A 22,453-nucleotide genomic window follows, 5' to 3' on the forward strand; every position below is an offset into this window, starting at 1 on the left:
AGTTGTTTTCGTTCTTGTTATTGTCTGTCTTTATTTTGCTGCCAACATATTTGGCCAGTTCAAAATAGCAATTTTCTTTTTGACTTATTTATTAGTCTTTCTACAGAATTTCACTTTTCAATGGAATTTGCCCCAGCCTGAACACTGTGGTCAGGGCAGTGTGAACCATAACTGGTAGTTATTTAAAAGAGTGCATTTCTAATAAAAATTTCATCAGACTGAGTTCAGAGGAAGGCGAAATCACTTGTATTTATTGCTTTGCACTCTTAATTACAGAGTTTAATTGCCTGAGTTATGTCTTTACTGGAACTATGTAGTAATAAAAATGTAAGCAATACCAGTTCTGAGTTGTTTTAAAGTCTCCTGGGCATAGATGAGTTCAGAGCTGAATGCATCCTTGTCTCATGAGTCTAGAAACCATTTATCAAACAACACCACAGCAATAAAATAACCTGACCACATATGTTTTGGGAGGCCCTGTGCCAGGGAAATTAAGTACTCTAAGTTTGTCTGAGAGACTTGAGGCTTAAATGTTGATGGTGATGTTACCCGTATTGTACCACCAGTCCTTTGAAAGCATCGAGCATTGTCACGTATGTCACAAGAAGACTCCATTTGTCCTGCATAACACCTTGTAGCAGCACTTTATTAAGGAATGTTTCCAGCAGCTGTTGACAGAAATCTTGCCATTGTGTTTGAAGCCAGTTATACACCATGCTCCAGGGAAATTGAGAGTCATTACTGTCCTGTTTGTAGTACATAGATCATGTCACAAATACGTTTTTCTTTTTAATACACGGATTTCCAGAAACATGTGTCAGCTGTGTGGGCAGTGAAAGGATAGAGAAGCCACTCCTTTTTAATGAGTATATGTATCTAATAAAGAGACGAATAATAAAAGAAGCCAATTAATTCTGTCTTACTTATTCCTTGGTTTATGGTTGCATGTAGAAACCAGAGTTTCATTGTGCTCATTGATGTAGAAAAAATACAGCAAAAAGTAGTCCCTTCCCCAGGAGAAGTTATTGTTTATGTGTAAGCCTGTAGGCAAGAATTAAAAAGGGGCAGAGACAGGAAGTTTGCAAGAATACGTGGGCTTATATTCTAGGCAGCACAAAAACCAGTGCTTATAACAAGTTACAGTCTAGCTGTCATAGATGTTTTATTCCTATAATCCCACATATAAAACTAGTTTGTCTTTTTCTGGATCAGATATTGAAGCTCCTCAGATCCACTGTCCAGAAGATATTGAGACTGAGACTCTGGAACATCATAACTCTGCTAATATCAGCTGGCAGGTTCCAACAGCTGAGGATAACTCTGGAGATGAGGTAAGTTAAAATCTATACATTTGTACTGGAGTTAGTCTTTGTATAGTTAGCTATTTCAAGCTGATTTTATGTTCCACCAGATTTTCTTTCTTCTGATAAGCAAGAGTACAAGAAAAATCTGCTGAAAAGTTCATGTCTTGAGAATTGAGCATTTTCTGTCTTGGACAGGGTTATGCAGTCACAGGACACTCTGCATGGCATTTAAGTACATAAAATATCGTATGGTTAATTTATGTGGTCAAAAGAAAGAATGTGCCCTTGTTTATAAGATGTAGACAGCTGTTTTAAAAATGAGCTCTTAAAATGTGAAGAAGTTTAATAAACTCTTCTCAGAAGGAAGTAAACCAGTTCATTAATCTAAAAGGCTAAGAACGTACTGTGATAAGCAAAATTTTGTTTCAGCTTACCAAGTGAGAAAGAAAAATCTTATTTTCCTATCCAATGCAAGGTTCAGACATGGGCCTTTGACTGCTATGGGTATCAGAGGTCTGGAAATGGAGCTATACAAGGAAAACTTGCTCCAGAGCTGTTTCATGTAGAGTAACATTCCCTACAGGCTCAGACATGATCAAATTACAGCAACTGAGTGCTTTTTCATGAGTCAGCAGAGGAACAGTGACTCTGTGTGTGCTTTTAATTTGCTGCAAACATAGGAGTTCTTTGCACTTCAAAACTGTGAGCTATCCCAGTAAAAGAGTTTTAAGTTCACACATTTTTTGCTGTAGCATAGCCATAGTGATATACTGTAGCTCTGGTAGCACAGGGTCATTCACCAGACTAGAAATCAAATGCCTTAGCTCTTAGTTGTAGCTGGTTTGTCAAAGCCAGAGTTGTCAGATAAACTGCTTTGTTCACATGAAACTAGTTCCTTCAAAGAGAACTTCCTTAAGACAGTTTTAATGCATATGAAAGAGGCATAGAGAGCATGCAAGTGTCGTTTACTCCAAATGTAGGGTTCCTTTGCTGTGCCAGAATATTTTGAAGCATCTGTGGGCTATTGACGCACAAGCATATAAAAATTAAAACTGACTGTGTAAGTACTTACAGGCCACAGCTGTCTGCTCTACTCATCTTCCAGGTCTGCTGCCCTTGCAGCTGGAGAGTTGAACTATAGACAAAGTGGGTTCTGATCTGGCATAGTGTGTGTTCAGTGCAATAAGGCAAACAAGAGTTTTCTCAATGCACAGTGCTGTAAATTGCAGTAGGTCAGGTCCAAGTACTTACTGAGTAAATCCCAAATAAATAATGAAGGCAGTCTTGAGAAGGGGAGCAGAGCACTCTGATATGAAGTCCGCCCTCATTACTTGAAGAGACTATTTACATTAAGAATGAGCAAGCATGATGTTGAAGGATACTATTTTGTGGCCATTTCTTGAAATATGAGTTCCGTGACTACTAACCAGCTTTGTGTTTTTTAAATAACAACATTTTCTTATAAAAGGTCTCAGTTCAGGTTACCCCAGCTTTCATACCACCATTTCTTCTTCCAATTGGTGAAGTTGCCATTACTTATACAGCGACTGATAAGTCAGGCAATGAAGCAAGCTGTACGTTCAGTGTCAAGGTTATTGGTAAGTGCTGGTAAATATCACTGTAAAAGAATCTGCTGTGGTTGAAGCCCTCCAGCTTTGTGCAGAAAGAGGCTGTGAGTCACTGTGGCCTTTGTGTGTGCAGGTATAAGGCCAGGAGTAATACCCTCTCCATAAATGCTTTGCTGATCTTTATTGTGTTGTCACTTACTGCCTTCATCATACTTTTTTCTTTTCTTCTTGAAAGACTCCCAACAAAGTTTTCGAGGTTCCCACACATTGCTGATGCAAATCATTGTTCATGTACTTCTGTCAGATAGTTGTGCTGTTCAGTAGTCTTGTTAAAACAAGGTTTGCTCTATAGAAAGCAAACAGAATGCAGAAACCATGAGTTCAACAGAATTATTTTTGTCCATTCCCTTACCATCTACCAATAGCAACAGCTTACACTTCTAAGTATTACATGTATATGTGCATCTAACTGTTATATCTTCTGTTGTGAACTTAAAACTGCTGTTTACCTGAATTCTTCTGATTGTAGATTTCGAGTGTGGTGACAGTTCAGTAACCTAATGTCATGCCATCCCTTCAAATTCTGCAGATGCAGAACCGCCTGTAATTGACAGATGCAGATCTCCACCACCCATGCAAACAGTAGAGAATGAGTACCCAGCAACATGGGAAGAACCACAGTTTTCAGACAATTCAGGTGAGGTGGTGCACCCAAAAACATGCATGCAACAGTGGAAGGCTAGGGAACTCTGACCTGTTCACCTTGGATCCCATGGGAATTTAGGATTTTTTGAGGTTTTTTTCACTCAGTTTAAGAACATGCAATTTGAAAGACAAGCTATTATTTCCTTCTCAGATTGTCAAGGTTGGGTGTCAGCAATCCTCTTTTACTTACTGATGGTTTAAGTTGTCTTTAAACTCTCATAGGTGCTCCACTGACTGTTACTAGGACTCATGCACCTGGAAGTCTCTTTCCCAAAGGAGAAACAACAGTTCAATATACAGCTGTGGATCCCTCTGGTAATAACAGGACATGTGAGATCCACATTGTCATCAAAGGTTTGTTGTCTTAGTCTTCTGGTCAAGAATGTATAGCATTGTTTTAACTGAGCATCATAAAGGATGCAGTGCTGCTTCAATTTTTCGTTTAGTCTCCACTTTTTCACTTAGTTATTCCAGTTTTAGTTTGGAGTAACTTGAAGGCAGACAGGATATTTGTTAGTACCCGCAAAAATTTGTCTGAAGACTGAAGCAGCACAGTAATGAATGTGGTCCTATAAATTCAAATTAGGTATGAAAGCACTAGAATTATGATTCATTAAGCAGTAAAACTTAGAGTAATCGATCCATTTTTTTCTCAATGACAGATGTATGAAATGAAGTAATAGGTGTTACTGATGTCTTACTTCAAATCTGTAGTTAAAAAGGAAAATTTTATGAAAATACTTCTGTAATTACCTACAAATATTGTAGCAGATACTAAAACACTCTTCAGATTTTAGAACCTGTCCATACTTATAGATATGCTGGTGCATTTGTGTTTATTGCATAGATACCTTTTCCCAACAATTCAGTTTCTTCTTTAAAGGCCAAACAACAATTTGACAGATAAATGAATAAAGATGAAAATTCTGCTTCATCTCTGTCATGTAGTGCCTATCTCTCAGTTGGACAGCTGTATAAAAAAATCTTAGTGAAACGAGATTTTAAAGTCATGCAAACTGGAACTTTGGTAATAGCTTTTAGAAAGGGTAAGTTGTAAATGGATGTGCTAATTCTGATTTGCTGTAAATCTTAGCAAGAGCAAGCCGGTGTTCTTGCTTGGAACTGGAATTATTTCATGTTCTACACCACCCCAGACTTTTTGTGGTTCAGTGTTTGTGACAATTTTTCAGACATTAACAGTTTCCTTCACGACTGGCCTGTAAAATAAATCGTAACCACGTAATAAATCGTACCACAAATTTTTTAAGTCTTCATGTTGCTGGATCTCCAATTCCAGTGGCAGAGTTTGAGATTAGTTTAGCAGTAGCCTGATCCTGCCTTAATGGAAGTAACAAATAATACTTTCACAGACTCAACAGAGGCAAGATCAGGTTGATGCTGGGTGCATCTGGAAATACTATCAGTGCTGTTTTCCTCTTTGCTTACTTACTTCATTTATCAGTATATAAATCTTTGTATTTTTCATAGGTTCTCCCTGTGAAATCTACTTTGAGCCTGCGAATGGTGATTTTATATGCACATCAGATGAAGCGGGAGTTAATTGTACATTGCACTGTGCAGAGGGTTATAGCTTGTCAGAAGGATCGAGTGAAAACTACTATTGTACATATGAGGATGGTGTCTGGAAGCCACCCTATTCTCCAGAGTGGCCTGGCTGCTCTTGTAAGTGTTACTGTTACTAAGTCTGCAACTTATCAAGCACTATGTTTAATGAGGAAGTAAATGAAAATAACTTAGAAATTATGACTTCTATTTAATGATAACAAATCTCCTCTATTCTCTGCCTCTAAATTGTTACAATTATTGTGAAAGAATGCCTGGAAGTCCCTAAATGTATTATTGCAGAAGCTGTTTAAAACACAAAAACAGCAGTGAATTTGAATCCCGGAAATCACAAAATAGCAAAAATGCTGAAGTAGGCATTATTTTAAATTGGTATTAGAAACAGTTTGCTTATAAACACTAACAGTGTCTTTTCAAAGGGGATTTCAACAGTGTTTGTAACTCATTGATCCAAATGCACAGTACATGCTGTACATACATATCTATCACCAAGTCAGAAGCATTTTTGTATTTTGTCTGAGGTGGACACATGCAAAACTGTAGAATTATTCCAGCTTTGGTGACATTTTAATAATAAATGTATTAGAGCTACATATGAAGGCAGTCTTGGCACCACTTTGCATCCAGTTCTTTCAGAGTGGATTTCTTGGTTTCAGCAAACATTTCCTATGAGCAAATGAGAGTTATGTTTTAGATTAGAGCTATGTATCAACTTCAAGTCCATAACTTGGACACTTAGTAACTTTGATTTGCTTAAATTCTGGATGAGATTTTTTCATATTTAGCAGCATTAGTAGTAGGACTTCTAATATTTATTGCTTCTCCTTCAGCAAAAAGGAAGTACAGAGTTTAGTTGACAGCACACAAGTTTCTTCCATTAAGAAAATGCTAAAGTAGGTATATGACAGACCTTTTTTGAAATGTCTGTCAGCTATCCCATTAAATTTTATTCCTGCCAAAGGGCCATATTCAGCTCCATTGGCTGAGGTATGAGTGATCCATTTAGGTTGCTAGTTTAAAGACAGTGCTTCTTAGTTTAGTGTATTCCAGTTTTGAGCCTGAATGATCTTGCTTTTAGCTCTGGAACTTTTGCACTGCCCAGTAAAAATTTATTTTTCCAATACTTTTCAGTAAATCGTTTTGCAAACCATGGGTTCAAATCTTTTGAGATGCTCTACAAAGCAACACGATGTGATGACAACAGTCTTCTAAATAGATTTACTGATGCATTCCAGAGCGCACTTGGTAAAATGGTAGGTTAGTAAATACTCCTTCCTTTCACGTACCTTTTAATGTATCTTTAAAAACACACCATTTAAAAAATGTGCTTTTCGCAGTTAACTGATTTCACAGAAGGAAAATACAACAGAAACCTGTGATGAAATCTGTGCTTCTTCAGAAGATGACAAGTCTCCTTTAAAAATAAAGATGGTTCGCTGGCATTTTTATGTAATTTAGTTCAGTCTTCAGTGTGGAGTTATATAGAAGAGAATTCATAGAAGTGTCCAAGTAGCTTAGGGACCTGGCACTCACAGATTTTTATTAGGCTTCCAAAGAGAACCTTTGCAGTTCTGAGAACCCCTGTCAGTTGTCGCCTAGCTCAGTGTTGTTTGGAAGTTGGATGTGATTATAAAATACATGTATTTTATATATAATATGTGTAACATATCCATATAATATAATGAATATGCATCTATACAGCTAGATAAATTCCACATTTTATGCCTAAGCCCAGGAACTTCAGTCCAGTAGTAGTGGCTTAAATAATTTGCTCAGGTTTCTTGAATTTCTGAGTGCTATTATCATTAAGAACTGCATGTCCCTGGAGTTGAAGAGGTATCATGTTCCTTCTCTACCGTGTCCCTTATTCTCCACTTCAGTATCACAATCTCCCCTCTTAATCCATGAGTATGTCTTCAGCTGCAGAGCAGAAGCAACTAGACTTTGAGCTGTGATCTCAGGAGTAGATGTCCACACCTAGTGTGATAGCACTGTGCCAGAAGAGAACACCGGGCATTTACAGATTCTTTGCGGGACAAAGCCCATATGCTAAAAGCTTGTCTACTAACTAAAAGGCAGTATTAGCACATACGGTCAATGGACAAACACCTTCAACTTCGGAATGTATGTCAGTAGCCCTTGTCAAATGGGTGAAAACTTACTTCAGGCAACCTCTGACACTTGGACCTGAATATCTGTTACCCTTTTGCCTTGCTTCTTGCCTCCCTTCCAGCAGAGAAATCTTGGCTGGTTTTACTTTTGTTCCTTTCCCCTGAGAGCCAGCTACCACCAGGTTCCAGTGCTTGGACTATGACTATTGGCAAGCAAAAGATAATAAGGGAAAAATGCTTAGTGAGCTGACCAAGCATTCCATCATAATGCAACAAATGCATGAGAACAGTCAGAAAGGCTGTGTTGAATATGCCTATGCCTATTCGCAAGAATTTTAAATTCTAATAGGGATTTGAAAAGGGGGATGGAATCAGCAAGAGCCATCTTTCCAATGAAAACTTATACAGAAAAAAAACAGAGCTATTCCAAAACATGACCTAGAGCCCAACTTGCTTGAAACCTGGAAAAAAGCAAGAAATACAGATCTTATCAAAAGTCATGCATTTGCATGTTCCGATTTAATCGCCACTCCTTTTGTGTAGTATGAGAAGAAATCAGCAATTCCAGAAGGGTTCTGTTTTCTGTTCCATGGTTTCTGTCCTTCTGAGACAATTTGCCCTGTCTCCTGAGGCTTCTTGGTGGAATGCATTAGCCCCTTTCTATGGGTAGGGAGAGGTGGAGATGAAGAAATACGGTTTGAAAGCCAGAAAGAGTGACAACATTGCTGTAAACCTGACAGACTTGCAAGTTACGTAGCTGGAAAAACCACAGATGTTTTCAAATCTGTGAGCTCAACTGTCACCTTCAACAGCGAGAAACAAGACTGAACTTAGTTCTGTATTTTGGGATTTCACATGCAAGAGTGGTTAACAGAATGGATGCCTTCTTTTATAAGAAAGATCTTCCATAACAAAGAGCTTATATGCCTACAGGTTGCCCTCTTATTTCTCAGATGTCTCAATAGGACATACTTCTTTCAGTAAACCTTGCCAGGGCTAGAAGAGACATTAAAGGGGAAATCCAGTGTCACTGGCTGAACCAATGCTTTACATTGTAACTAGAACTTTCTATAAGTCGCAGGAGGAAGATATGTGGGTTTATTTTTTTAATATTATTCTTTTTTATGTTGGAAGGTCCCGTCATTCTGTAATGATGTTGATGATATTGACTGCAGATTGGAAGATCAGACACAGAAGCATTGCTTGGAATATAATTATGATTACGAAAATGGATTTGCCATTGGTAATTATTGATTGTATAGACTCTTAGCCATTTAGGTTTAATGCTGCATAGTTCCTTTTGTTCTGAAGTAGGCAACATGTTGTGTGGAATACTTTTTGAAAATAAACATAGGGCTCTTAAGATAGTAAGCAACTACATAATAGGCTTTATAACAATATTATGGAACTCTTTGCTGTCTCGTTTTGGTACTGCTTCCTATATAGCATAGAGGGAAAATGTACTGAGATGCCTCATGATGGAGGGTGGTGGGAAGCATACACACACACTGTCCTACAAACCTGCTTGGTTAGCCTAGAGGAAAGCAACTTTTTTAAAACACACAGTTTCAAAACAAAATACTGAAAAGGTAAAATAGATGGTTCTAGAGATTCTTAAGAAAATGAGGACCATCCCTGATGCTTGGTCCAGATCAGCAGAGAACCCTCACAGTGTAAAGCTATACAAGCTTAAGTGTGCTCATTAGCTGTGAAATTGCTTCCTGCATGCAAGGGCAGATTTTGCAGGATGACTGTAGCTGTATCAGAGTGAAAGCTTTGACAGGCCTAGTGTTTGTTCCCGCTTTGCCTTACGCCAAGTAACCTGTCATTTTCAGTCCATCTTTAAACAGGTTAGTGTCCATGTTGTACTGCTGTTGTCCTTGGCATTTCTGAGTCCCTTGGGGGATGCTCAGAGCAGAAAGGCTAAACACAGATAACTTATGTTACCTATCTTGGCAGGAAGCATTTTGACAGATCAACATCAGAATACATGCATAGGACTGTGGCTCTTTCACATGTTTATAGTGGAGGTACTTGTTAAAATCTTCCTTCTTCTTCCTGTCCCCTTCTAGACATGCTTCACTGAGTTTGAGAGCACATTTGTTTGTAATCAGACATGGGGGGCCTGGATGTCCAGTTTGCAGCTGTCATCAGACTAGGGATGAATACTGATGACAGCTGGAACTAACTTATAAAGGCACTTGGAGGAAACAGTGTTGAGGACATGAGATGTAGGATCCTATTCTTTTCCGGTTCGTGTAAACCTCTTAAAATAACATTGTTGCAGTTTTTCGAGAGTTTCGCATGATTATAGGCTGGGAAGGCAGGAGATGAGAACTCTTCTCGCATCATAAGTGACAGTAGCTTAGAAAACTAGATTAACCACAAAGCTGTGGGGTTAACTTGTCCCAGTTTCCACTGTAAATTAAGTATAATTTGCTTGTATTTCCTAAAGTTTAGGTGACTGCTAACAGGTAATTGGCAGAACTTTTTTCTGTCTTCATGGTTTTAAAAACAGAGCTAGATCAATGAAATAGACCATGCATCTTTATATTTAGTCATTGTGAAAAGGTAGATAATGTACAGAAACAACTGTTTAATTGTTTCTGTTTGAAAGCGTGTCATAGGTGAGGGATATTGTAGAAGGAGTGAATTTGACTCACCATGTGTAACAGGAAATGCCTGTATGTAGAGTATAAATATATAAGGTGATGATGATACCAGCCTTTTCTGAGAGGACAGAAAATGGTAGAACTACTCAGGAGTTGTGGGAAGATGCAGTGGAGACGTGGCATAGGCCATGCTGGCTGTCATTGAGCAGGAAGAGGAAGAGAGAGCAATATGTAAATGTTTAAGAAGATGTTGCTGGCAGGAGAAGGTGCATGAAAGACAGGAAGGGAAAGAACTGTAACCTGTAACTTTGATAGCAGTATTTCTTTAAAGCTTTGTCTAACTGCACAAGATTGAGGATCTCTAGGATATGAGTTAGGAGTGGGACTGGCTTTTCCTATTTTCTTTGGTCAGAATGCCAGTACAATAGGCACTTGTGCAGAGGCAAAGCCAGCACACATTGTCTGAAGCTTCAGACAGACCCTGTTCTGTTGTGGATATATATTAGAAATAAGTATAGGCACTTATTTTCCACATGATGTTGCTTCTTTTCTGTTCTTTCTAAATGTCTCACAGGACCTGCTGGTTGGGGAGCAGCAAACCAGCTGGATTATTCCTATGATGATTTTATTGATGTAGCACAAGAAGACTTCTCCAGGCATCTCTCTGCCTCTGTAAAGGCAGCACCTGCTCGAGTCAAAAGGCATAAGCTGAATGTTCCAATGACCGACCACAAAATCAAGTTAATATTTAACATCACAGGTGAAAGAAGTCAAAATATTGTCCTTCTCCTATTCTTTCTCCTTAAAACCCATGTTTTTAATACCTTCAGTAAAACAGCCTTCTGTTCACAAAGCCTGCTGGAGATGTCAGGTTTTGGAGACATACATAGCCCCATTTTATCATAGGCCTTTTGCTTGGTGGAAAGATTGCAGCCTCATATTCATGGAGAGCATTTGCACATGGTCTGCTTTCCATTTTCTACTGGCAAGCTTGAGCGTTACACTCTTTATATTCTCCAGAGTGCACTGAAAGTGCTGACTGTAAAATCTGTGTGCTTTTTGTGTTTTCTGTTTATATTCCAGCTAGCGTGCCACTGCCTGATGAAAGGAATGATACATTGGAACTGGAAAACCAGCGACGGCTCCTTAAAACTCTGGAGACAATCACAAACAGGCTGAATAGGACTCTCAATAAGGAGCCCATGTATTCTTTTCAGTTTGCATCCGAAGTCATTGTAGCTGACAGCAACACTCTGGAGACTGAGAAAGCCTTTCTTTTCTGCAGGCCTGGTTCTGTGCTGAGGGGGAGAATGTGTGGTAAGCCAGATGATTTGTTCCTTGCATGTATTCAGAATCATTTTGAAAAGCTAGGTTTTAGAGGATGTATGCAGAAGGTTATGGTTTGACACAGTTCAGTGCTTATGGTCTCTGCAAATAAACAATAAACTGCAAAAATGCTTTGTGCAGTTTAACTTCCAAAGGATATTTTTGTTCTTAACCAAAGTCTGTGCAAAAAAGACACTTTTGTACGCATGATTCCAGTCCCATGGGGAAATCAGGCATGTCCGCACTTAGTGATACAGAGGAAGATAGTGCTTGGTATGCAGTCTTTTAATGGTATTAGTCTTGTGGGTGATGTGTAGCTAAGATAGGGAATTGGATTCCATTTCCTGTGCATAATGAAATCTTTGCAGTGTTCCAGAGATACCCCATTTGCTGAGGAACAGAGTCACATTTCAGATAAACAGAATTTGACTAAATAGGAACTTGAGGCAAGACAAGAATATGATTGTGCACTCTGAGGGGAACCTTATGTTTCCAACATTACAGTCAACTGCCCTTTGGGTACCTATTACTCGCTGGAGCATCACACCTGTGAAAGCTGCTGGACTGGATCCTACCAAGATGAAGAAGGGCAGCTGGAATGCAAAAGTTGTCCCTCTGGTAGCTATACTGAGTATCTACATTCTAGGAGCATCTCTGAATGCAAAGGTGAGAACTTTGTCTTCTTCAGGCAGCCACTTCTGAAAGCCTTCACTTGTTGTACAGGTAAATTAAAAAAATCCAGGTTTTCACCACTGCTGTAGCATAGAGGATGGCTGGGCAGGTGTTTTAAGAAGAGCTGGCCTTTGAAGCTTTGTATCATTTCTGTCTTCTTTCTGTGAGATTCTGAAGGGACTAACACACTTAAAATAATGCTGTTTTTTGTCCTTGCAAGCCCCCCCATCCTACCATGATCAAAGATAAAATACTTGCATCCTACACTGCATTGCTGGGGCACTGAGCACCTCAGCATCACTCTCTCTTTGTGACTTGTTCTGAAACAGAAGTTTCAATTTTTATTTCCTGCTTATTGTCTTATCATTAATTTTGTTGATTAAAAATGAGTAACTGGATTGCAGTAAGTCATTTTGAAAGCTGATTGGAAGAACTAACTGGTCAATGATTCACAATTAATTTTTTGCTCTTTGCACCAGTGAGATGCTTCAGAGTAGAGTAAACTCTTGAAATAAAAGCCCCTGTGGTGTGTATTGTGATTTTGAATCATTTCCTAGGGATCAAGAGCAATGTTTCCTGTTGGACATTGCTTAATCTTTATCAATTCTGCCTTACAGCTCAGTGCAAGCAGGGAACATACTCATCTAATGGTCTTGAGATCTGTGAAACATGTCCACTTGGCACATATCAGCCAGCATTTGGATCCAGGAATTGTATCTCTTGCCCAGAAAATACATCAACGGTAAAAAGAGGTGCAGTGGATGTCTCAGCTTGTGGAGGTTTGTAACAAAAAGGGCTATGAATTTTTTTTAATTCTAAAAATTTCTAAATGTTGTTTAAAGATCAGCTAAGGTAATCCAGTTCATCTGCCTGAGATTGAATTATGCTTTTGGTTAAGTGGGGACCAAACAGCATTTTGCAGCAAAATTTCCTGATACCCTGGCTATTTCAAATGCCCTCCTTTTGATTTCCAAGATGAATTCTTATCTAAAGATTTATAAAATATGTGATGGGTACCTAGAAGAAAATAAAACCTTTTTCTTTACAGAAGAGAAAGGGAATGATAGGATGTTTGTCGCTATTATCTCCAAAGAACTTCCATATCTTCTGTACAAAAATACTGAATTTTAACACAGTGTGCTAAGGAAAGGAAGTTGCATATGAAAGCTTCCCATGGAATAGCAAAAGCAATAGACAGAAATATTTCCCAGGTATTTCCATAGTCCTTTGGGGGAACTGCATATCACCTAGCAGCACAATTTAAATAAGTATCTCCTAAAGTCATGAATAATTCTTGGCGGGTTTCATCATATTCCTTTAAGTCTGAGGGGAGGAGAGAAAATGGTCAGAAAGAAGTGGGGGGAGGTAAGGTGAGGGTGCAAGTGATCACTCAAAAAATTGTCCTTTTTTTCTTGCAGTACCGTGTGTTGCAGGCGAGTTCTCTCGTACAGGTTTGACACCATGCTACCCTTGTCCCAGAGACTACTATCAACCAGACCCGGGAAAGTCCTACTGCTTGTCTTGTCCCTTTTATGGAACAACAACTGTCATTGGTGCCAGATCCATCACAGATTGTTCAAGTAAGCCAAATTACCTCTGCTGGACAAAGTGACTACAGGGCGCATGAAAAGGATGGCCAGCAGCAGTCTCAATAGGAAACATTCTACTTACTCTCTAACAAATGTAGACTTTCGATTTCAACCAATGAGGTTCGCAGCTGGTTTTGCCTACTGGTGGGCCTTCGTGTTACGTGGAAGTGACCGTGTGATACACACCAAGGCTCAGTAACAGATGTATATATATATATATAAGGAGTGTATGTATATACACACACATATTCATAGAATCATAGAATAGTTAGGGTTGGAAAGGACCTCAAGATCATATAGTTCCAACCCCGCTGCTATGGGCAGGGACACCTCACACTAAACTGTCCCACACAAGGCTTCATCCAACCTGGCCTTGAACACCGCCAGGGATGGAGCACTCACAATCTCCCTAGGCAACCGGTTCCAGTGTCTCACCACCCTAACAGGAAATAATTTCCTCCTTATACTACATATATACTCTCTAAATACATATATATACAAATATTAATATGCATATATGTATATAAATATGCATAAAATATGTTTTATATGGACACACACATATATGAGGTTTACAAATATATCTGCTTAGAAATACATACTAGTATAAAATGTATTTAAAATACTATGTGGCTACTGCACTTTTTTCCCCAGAAATTCAGGGGTTTTCTGCAGATTTTTAGATGCATTACTAACATGCAATTATTATGCCCTCACGGAATAGGGATCTTGTCATACATTGTTATTAACAGCATGTTCATATCTTTCCTCTTTAGGTTTTGGCTCTACTTTTTCAGCAGCTGAAGAAAGTGTAATGATGGTACCAGCCTCTCCAGAAAACATCAGCAAGCAGTACAAAGTCAGCAGTCAGGCAAGGACAAGATAGATTTTCCAGTGTTAGCTCAAATGAAAGAAAGAGTGCCTTATGCAGCAGTAAATGACTGAGGCCTTTTTAAATATAATTGTTATGCTCTCTGTATTTCCTGAAGAGGTGACGGTGATGGTCTTGAGGGGAACACTCAAACTCTTTCTGTAATTGTTAAAAAAGAAGCACTTTCACTGAACAAAGAAGGCTGCATGAACTATTGGCAATCTTCAGTTCTGGACTCGAAACTTCACCTGATGTATGAAATATTTAACAAGCTTAGAAAAGAAGTATAAACTCCATGGAGGAGATTCAGCCACTCTGTAAAAAACATAGATTGACTACACTCAGTCATCTGATGTTTTCATATGCTGAATTTCAGGAAAAGCTACCAGACAACAAGTCCCAGTTGTAAAAATCTTTCTTTTGCTTAGTGCAACATAGATACACTTTAGAGGAGGCAAGCAGAGCTTCCTTCTGCTGTGAGTACCCCCTTTGAAATACAGGGGGGTCCTCATGTGAAACTACCCAAGTGACAATGTTTGCCAGAGATGCTTCTTTAAACCCACAATCTCCCTCCCAGTGTGTAACTCTTGACTACTTTGGTTGAATCTGAAGTTAGGATCTTGTGTGAACAGGAGCAAAGTTGGCTGATAATAAATTTGGCTTGATCCATTATATCACATATGGACAGGTACAAGCTGATCTCCTGTGGTTTTAGTAAACCTCATTACTCAAGGGGTTTGCTGAATTCAGGGTTGCTACATTAGAAAAAATAACGTCACACAGTAAAGTTTCCTACCAGCTCGCCTGATGACCAGTAGGAAGTGAATAGCTGGTGTTAAAGGATATGGAGAACTCTCATATAAAATATAGCATAATATGGGAACTGCAGTGATCACATTTGACTAAGTAAAAGGTCATTTTAAAATAATAATTCAGATTTCTGTTATTTTTCTCTGAAAAAAAAAGAAAATGGTTGATGTGAGGAAAGTCAAAGAGGAAGACATAGAAGTTAATGCCAGTGACTTTTTTTTCTAGCTTTCCAAAGTGACTGTTAGGGGGTGTCAGAATATTTTTTTCCACCTGTATTTCCACCTTTACTGTAATTGTATGATTCTTGCCTTTGACAGGTCTTTCATGAGTGTTTCCTGGAACCCTGCCACAACAATGGGACATGCAAACAATTGGGAAGTGGATATATGTGCATATGCCCACTTGGATATACAGGTAAAAAAACTGAGAAGCAGGTGGATGAGCTAACATGTCTCCATGCACTTGATATGGGCAAGCATAAAGGAGCAAAACATCTCAGTGCAAGAGTACATCCTAACTAACTGGAATATCCATCATAGATTTAACATACATTAGTATAAAGAAAACAAATTGTCCCTCATGCTGTCACTGAATTATAGAGTGTTTAGCAGAAAAGGATTTTGAATGGTGTTTCTTTTAGTGGAGTTAGTGAATTTGAAAAGCCTATCACTTGGCAATATTGATGATTAGCAAAAGCTGAAAATTTGCGCTCTAAATAGCTACCACCAGATCTGTCTGTACTTCTCATCAGTGTTATTTTCCAATTGCTCCAAAGCAAATGACTAATTATACAACTACTATCAAGAAGTGATCTCTGTTACTTGTGGTAGATACTAAGTGCCACTGTCTGGAACTAATCAGTCTGTTGCCCAATGTGGATGATACCTTTGTAATAACATTTTGTTTCAGGTGTGTGTTAAAACACAGTCTAAAGAGAATCTAAATAAAACTGCATGTCTGGTAATGCATGCAATTGCATCATTCATGCATTGCAATAGGTCATGTTTTTCTACATTAATAGTCATGACTTCCACATTTCTGAATAATTTCAGGTTTTCTCTGCCTGTTCTCAATCGGCATTTTGCATTCTAGGCTTGAAATGTGAAACAGAAGTTGATGAGTGTAAGTCATCTCCTTGTCACAACAATGGAATGTGTAAAGATGCCATTGGGACCTTTATTTGCCATTGTCAACCAGGCTTTTCAGGTAGCTTTTTTCACTTCATAGCTCTTCTTCAGACTGGCATTGTTTCTGTGCCAAGTAGATAACAGAAAACACAAAGGCTGTATAATTCCACATCCTAGGAATTATAACACAAAAGCAAGCTGATATACAGGTTAATGTTCTGCTGTGAATAGGCTTTGAAACAAAAGGATGAGCATTCAAGGACAGTCTTTGTGCATGCATGTGTGTGCATGTATACTTCTGTTTTGTGACATTTCTGGTCTGAAGGAAAAAAACAAGGAATGAAGTTTAGGGAATTAGTAAATACTCTCAGGGAAAATGCTTCTGAATATGGCCTGACTAGGAAAGCATTTATCCAGTTGCTTTACTGCAGCCCTGTGAGTAAGTGAATGGTCTTTTTCTTTTTTCTTAGTGTTTTTTATTCTCACCTTTACTCACCTTGAGGGTACTGAAATCTATGGGAAACTGACATGCTTGAGTATGTTACCACAACAGCACCTCATCTCTATAAATATTGAAATAAACTATTGAGGAGATAATTTTGTGTGGTTAAAATAAAAAAAAAAGCCTCATGTTTTCCACCAGAAATTATCTCCCTCATTCTTTGTGTTTATGGCTATACATTGATCAACAGTAGCACTTAGTGGATATTCATTAAGCTTTATGAAGACAAACCGTGGGTTTCTTATCTCTCAGGTCACAACATCTAAAATAACACAGATGATCTCTGTAGAAGTTCGCAGTAGTGCAGTCAAACATGGAATTTTATCACCTGCTCTCAGTAGCTTTTTGTTACGCAAGCCGTTTGGCGCTGTTCTGTCTTCTGCATTCAGTCATTGCAGCATGCAGACCTTGCATATGTCTCTATCATGCCTTGTAACCCTTGCTGTTTGAAGGTGTCTTGTGTGAGGAAGATGTAAATGAATGTAGCTCCAGTCCGTGTTTGAATGGAGGCCACTGTGTTGATGGCGAGAACGGTTACCGCTGCACTTGTGCAAAAGGGTTCACAGGTACACCTTTTTGTGTTTAATTCAGCCTTCACTCTTTATGAACAAAAAAGATGTCTTCCTACCCTGTCCAAAGTATTTTCATCTCATTACTATGTACTGCATATGTTATGCATTGACATAGATGTACTAGATACTTTAGGTCCGTCTAATCAGTGTCCCTTTAGTGTAAGCATGGCTTCAGCAGGGTATACTAAGTGGTCAGTCTTCTGTTACTGATTTGGCTAACTTATTGTGTGATGTTGAGGAAATAATAAGGACATTTACATGGGTGCAAATTGTTATTTTTAATTCTATATTAAAAAGAAAAATATTGTTATAATAGACAAGATGGTCTGTAGTAAAACTCCTTCCCATCCTCATAATCAGGTTCCTACTGCTTTCATAGATTTTTGTAACAACTAAGCATATCTGTCAAATACCATGTTGCCAAAGAGCTTCACTGTAAAATCACCTGCAGTTTCTTCATTCTTACGTGCTTGTAGATTGGAGCCTCTTTCATAACAGAAGTCCCAGAATTACATATTCCTGGGTTTCATGTTTCTCTCTAGATTCAAAGTTCCAACTAAATTCTTTTGTAGCAGCTTTTCATTAGCTGCTTGTAGTAGTTTCTCAGGTGATTTCCTGATTCAGTCCAAATTACTCACATAATGGGCAGTATCCATATGAATTAACCCACAGCTTGCTGAGTTTTAATTACTACAACTGCAAAGATGGTGTCTGGAATTCTTCTATGACTACTTAACCTTAACAGATAAAAGCTTAAACCTTCATGGCAACGCTGGAGTTTGTTGTTTCCCAGAAGACTGGCAACAGTCCTTGAAAAACAGAGATAGATTAGTAATTTTTTTCCCTAGGTTAATTCAAAGCAGTGTTGTGATTTTGTTCCTTTCTTCTCAGGTGCTCGCTGTGAAATGGAGGTCAATGAATGCCTTTCAAACCCATGTCTTAATAGGGCTATTTGTGAAGATCGAGTTGGCAGTTTCTCCTGCAAATGCCTCCCAGGTTTTGCTGGTGTCTTGTGTGAAAGAAACATTGATGAGTGTCTCAGCAGACCCTGTAGAAATGGAGCCACGTGCAAAGATGGTATCAACAGCTTCAGGTGAAAAAATAGGTTATTAAAGTAATACAGCGTGGAAAGTCAGATGTGTTGTGATGCTTTAGCCTTCTTAGATTTCAGCAAGGTATTTCATAGGCTGATCCAATATAAAAGATATCCATATGGACAGTAAAGGAGATTTTAAAAGTCCAGAAAATAAATTCTAGTGTCCTCACGTTTAATAAATTCCAAGGTAGGCCGCAAAGAAAATACGCACAGTTTAAAGTGTAAGCATAGCATGGTTTTAATACTGATTGTTAAAAAAAAAAAAATCCACTTTCTCAAGCTTCAAGGGCTTGTCTTGCTTTCTCTTAGAAGAGTACTTGATGGCCAGTTACATACCTAATAATATTACATTTCTATAACCTGGAAAACGTGTTATAGAAAACAGGGAAAAGATGTACATAATGCAAATACAGAGATTAAAACACAAACACCTCTGGAATCTTCCAAATATTTTTGTGTGTGTGTGCTTTAGAATATCTAAACTCTGATCAGAAGTTACAAATACCAATAGCTGTGTCATATCATAGATCACTGTAGAGATAGAGAGATGGACCAGCTGTTACTGTCTGGATTTACTAACCCTTTCCCTCCCTAGAGCCCCTGAAGTTTTGCTGCCTTTCAAACACCTTGGTTTTCCAAGTACCAGAGGTTTTGGTGCTTTTCTAGTGCCTTGGTTTTCCCTCTGTGTAAGCATATCTGCCTGAAAAGTCAAGTACCTCTGATCTGTAATTCTGTGGACCTAGAAGGCATGCTTCACTCACCAGAACACAGTGATTGCCTCTCGCAAATTCATATGAAGGAACACAGGCACTATGTTTAAATAGTGTATTGTCCCTCTTATGAAGAAATATTGTGCAGCTAACACAGTACAAGCATACTTAAAAGAACAACCAGAATAGAACTCCATTAATTCTGTAGTGTCTGTTCTGTTGATTTTTTTTATTTCATTTTTTTCAGTATACCCCATTCACAGTGGTGAATATGGCTTCATGGCCAGGAGTCTTTGTCATGACAGAGCCACCTTTGAAGTGTACTTCTCTTTTCCTCCATAGGTGTCTGTGTGTGACAGGGTACACAGGACAAAACTGTGAAGTGAACGTCAATGACTGTGACTCCAGTCCCTGCTTAAACCATGCCACCTGTGTGGATGCCTTGAACTCGTACGTTTGTAAATGTCCCCCTGGCTTTACAGGCAGCAGGTGTGAAACAGGTACACAGGACCAAGTGTCAGAAAAAGGTGGCTTGACTCAGTCTCTGGGCAAGATTTGTACTAGCTGGGCTGATTTCATACAGCTTCACAGAAAGCAGCTAGGGTCATGGGACTCAGAGGGGCTGTGACTGCTGTGTTAATAAGTGTAATTGCAGACAAGTAACAGCATGTGTGCTTTGCTGTCTTCATTTCTCTTTTTTAAGGCACAGTTCTATCTTTTTAATTCCTAATAGGTCTATTAAGCTTAGTTGGTGTTTGTGCTGTGTATCTGAGTTAATTAGCTCTTTCTTTTATTTCATGTAGGACTTTGCATCTCAGGGTTAGAGATCAGTATTTGGTAGTCCTAGCTTTCTAAGTCCTAAAGGGATAAAGATTCCTATGGCTGGGCAAAATGGGTCACACTTGCTGCATCTTCCTGGAATATGCTGGAGTTAGGCCACACAATCATGGTGCTCAAACCCATTTGCCTTTTAGTAACTCCATGAAAATTTTGAAGTGTTATGCTAGTAGCTGGTGAATCTTTTAATGGAATCTGAAGAGACAGTAGAGGACATACAGATCATTCAGACCTGCCATCCTATGCCAGAGTTTAGTAACACCCAGCTTTCAAGGGAGCTCCAGTTGACATATTTACATGTGGTATCCTTGTAAAGCTTGTCATTCTTCATTGAGGTGCAGCACGAAAGCGGTGTTCCATACCAGTGCAGTGTATTTCATAAGTCTAGATCAGAAAAATCTTCTGGGGTTTTTTTGGGGGGCGGAGTTGTGTTTTGTTTTGTTTTTTAATCTTGACACTCGTGAATATAACAGAACCAGCTGACCACACATCCTTGGGTTGTTGGATGGCAGATGAGATATTTCATTTCATTGGCAGAGGTCTGAAAAGGAAGGCTCATGTTCAGTTGTTGGTAGACAGTGAGCTTCTTTTCCAGTCATTTGTCTTCAAACATTGTGTGTTTTCTTGCCTTGGAAAGCTCTGTATGCTGGCTGATGTTCGGCTGCTATACATTCTTTCTAACTCTGATCGATGTAAAGTGAGTAATATTTGTAGATGGGTTGCATTCCATTTTATTGTATTTGCTTAGAATCCATTTGATTGTCTTTCTGGGTTTTAAGGAATGTAGCTCTGAAAACTCTTTGTCTTTGTTGCAGAACAGTCCTCTGGTTTCAATCTTGATTTTGAAGTCTCTGGTATCTATGGATATGTCATACTTGATGGTGTTCTCCCATCTCTTGGTGACATCACCTGTACATTCTGGATGAAATCCACTGACACCACAAACTATGGGACTCCCATTTCTTATGCAGTGGAGAATGGAAGTGATAACGCATTTCTTCTGACTGATTACAATGGGTAAATTGCAGTTCTGCTTTTCTGTAGTGTATGGAAGTCTTGAATTGTTAAAGCATAGACTAGAAGTCTGAATATCAGCTTTGCTTATTTTGGGATAGAAGAATTTGCAAACTCCATAGTTGGAGTTGTCTCTTTGTTGTTTTTTTTTTCTCCTTGCTTTGTTTCCTTCACTTTTTACCAAATACAAGTGTAATGGCAAGAAAGCAGTCAAGTTTAGAAAGCAGGATATTTTGTGTCTGGGCTACATTTACATCATATTTAAATGGCACATTGATATAATGATTGGATGAAATGAAGCACTCGGAGTACCTGTAGTGTGACTCCAAACACAGACATGGTCCCAGAGGGCAAGTTTAAGAATCCACTGTGCAGCTGTGACTTGATTCTTCATGTTTTGGTACAAAAGCTCATTACTTATTTCACCATCCTTTGTATATAATAACTATAACTTCCAGGTTCTCAGAGAGAGAGCTATCTTGTGTGATGATCTGTCAAGGCAGATCTGTTGTATGATGTAGATACGGTTACGTCATTTGACAAATAACATTTATTTGAGTTGTGTGGGACAGGCCATGCTTTTAAAGTTGCTGCATGCAGCTGAGTATGCCTTCCTCTTCTTTCCATGCAGCTGGGTTCTTTATGTAAATGGGAAAGAGAGGATTACAGACTGTCCTTCAGTGAATGATGGTAACTGGCATCACATTGCAGTCACATGGACATGCACAGATGGGGCATGGAAAGTGTACATCGATGGAAAACTGTCTGATGGAGGCAGTGGGCTCTCGGTTGGCTCAAAAATCCCTGGTATGCTTTACTTATATAACAGCAGACCTGTTGCCTTCCCTCTGTTTTTATTGCAGAATTTGCTATGCCTGCAAGGAAATATTCATTTTTGTGTTTTCACTGTGTTTCCACATTGTCCGCATTTATGCAGGGCTCATGGTTGCTATTCTTATTCATGAGGACAGTTCTCTCTGCCTCACTGAAGACAAAGGGCACATTTCTAGGGTAAACTAGTAGGTAACTTGTTTTGTGGGTGATCGTTTAGTCCACAAAGGAGCCTGTGCTACATTGATTTTGGAATGGCTTTTTGAGAATAGGTTTTGTACACTACAAACTAAAGTTTACCTGGCATTTCCCTTACAAACGTGTGCTAAGAGTTAATTGACTTAGGCTTCTCCTGTTACTTTTAGACATCTTTTTAAAGTTATGTTTGCATTTTTTCTAACAAGTTGGGGTTTGCTATTTCATTGTTTCCTGTGACCAGTGGTCTTTCTGGTAAGATCAGAAGACATGGAAATCATTGAAGAGCTGTGAAAAGCCTGACATTAAATTGCTGCAAAGAGATTTGGGATTTATTTTTTTCGTACTACTACCATCCAAATTTACAGAGAGTTTCAAAAACTATCCATATTAAAATAAAAAATATGTATGTGAGAA

At 38.7% G+C, this 22,453-nt stretch overlaps 1 protein-coding gene across 1 annotated transcript in view; it reads left to right on the forward strand.

Moving 5' to 3' along the window:
• Nucleotides 1–22,453, forward strand: part of SVEP1 (sushi, von Willebrand factor type A, EGF and pentraxin domain containing 1) — a 128,669-nt gene that overhangs the window by 60,238 nt on the left and 45,978 nt on the right. The window contains exons 8-27 of the mRNA XM_065661517.1: nucleotides 1,213–1,331; nucleotides 2,773–2,902; nucleotides 3,462–3,569; nucleotides 3,800–3,931; nucleotides 5,066–5,260; nucleotides 6,293–6,414; nucleotides 8,407–8,515; nucleotides 10,459–10,644; nucleotides 10,968–11,201; nucleotides 11,715–11,876; nucleotides 12,500–12,661; nucleotides 13,301–13,462; nucleotides 14,248–14,342; nucleotides 15,470–15,566; nucleotides 16,245–16,358; nucleotides 17,234–17,347; nucleotides 18,245–18,446; nucleotides 19,502–19,659; nucleotides 20,812–21,013; nucleotides 21,642–21,817. Of these exons, the coding sequence (XP_065517589.1) occupies nucleotides 1,213–1,331; nucleotides 2,773–2,902; nucleotides 3,462–3,569; nucleotides 3,800–3,931; nucleotides 5,066–5,260; nucleotides 6,293–6,414; nucleotides 8,407–8,515; nucleotides 10,459–10,644; nucleotides 10,968–11,201; nucleotides 11,715–11,876; nucleotides 12,500–12,661; nucleotides 13,301–13,462; nucleotides 14,248–14,342; nucleotides 15,470–15,566; nucleotides 16,245–16,358; nucleotides 17,234–17,347; nucleotides 18,245–18,446; nucleotides 19,502–19,659; nucleotides 20,812–21,013; nucleotides 21,642–21,817 (2,979 nt within the window). The remainder of the gene's footprint in view (nucleotides 1–1,212; nucleotides 1,332–2,772; nucleotides 2,903–3,461; nucleotides 3,570–3,799; nucleotides 3,932–5,065; nucleotides 5,261–6,292; nucleotides 6,415–8,406; nucleotides 8,516–10,458; nucleotides 10,645–10,967; nucleotides 11,202–11,714; nucleotides 11,877–12,499; nucleotides 12,662–13,300; nucleotides 13,463–14,247; nucleotides 14,343–15,469; nucleotides 15,567–16,244; nucleotides 16,359–17,233; nucleotides 17,348–18,244; nucleotides 18,447–19,501; nucleotides 19,660–20,811; nucleotides 21,014–21,641; nucleotides 21,818–22,453) is intronic.

Source organism: Lathamus discolor, chromosome Z (assembly GCF_037157495.1).
Source record: "Lathamus discolor isolate bLatDis1 chromosome Z, bLatDis1.hap1, whole genome shotgun sequence".
In the NCBI taxonomy this organism is placed as follows: Eukaryota; Metazoa; Chordata; class Aves; order Psittaciformes; family Psittacidae; genus Lathamus; species Lathamus discolor.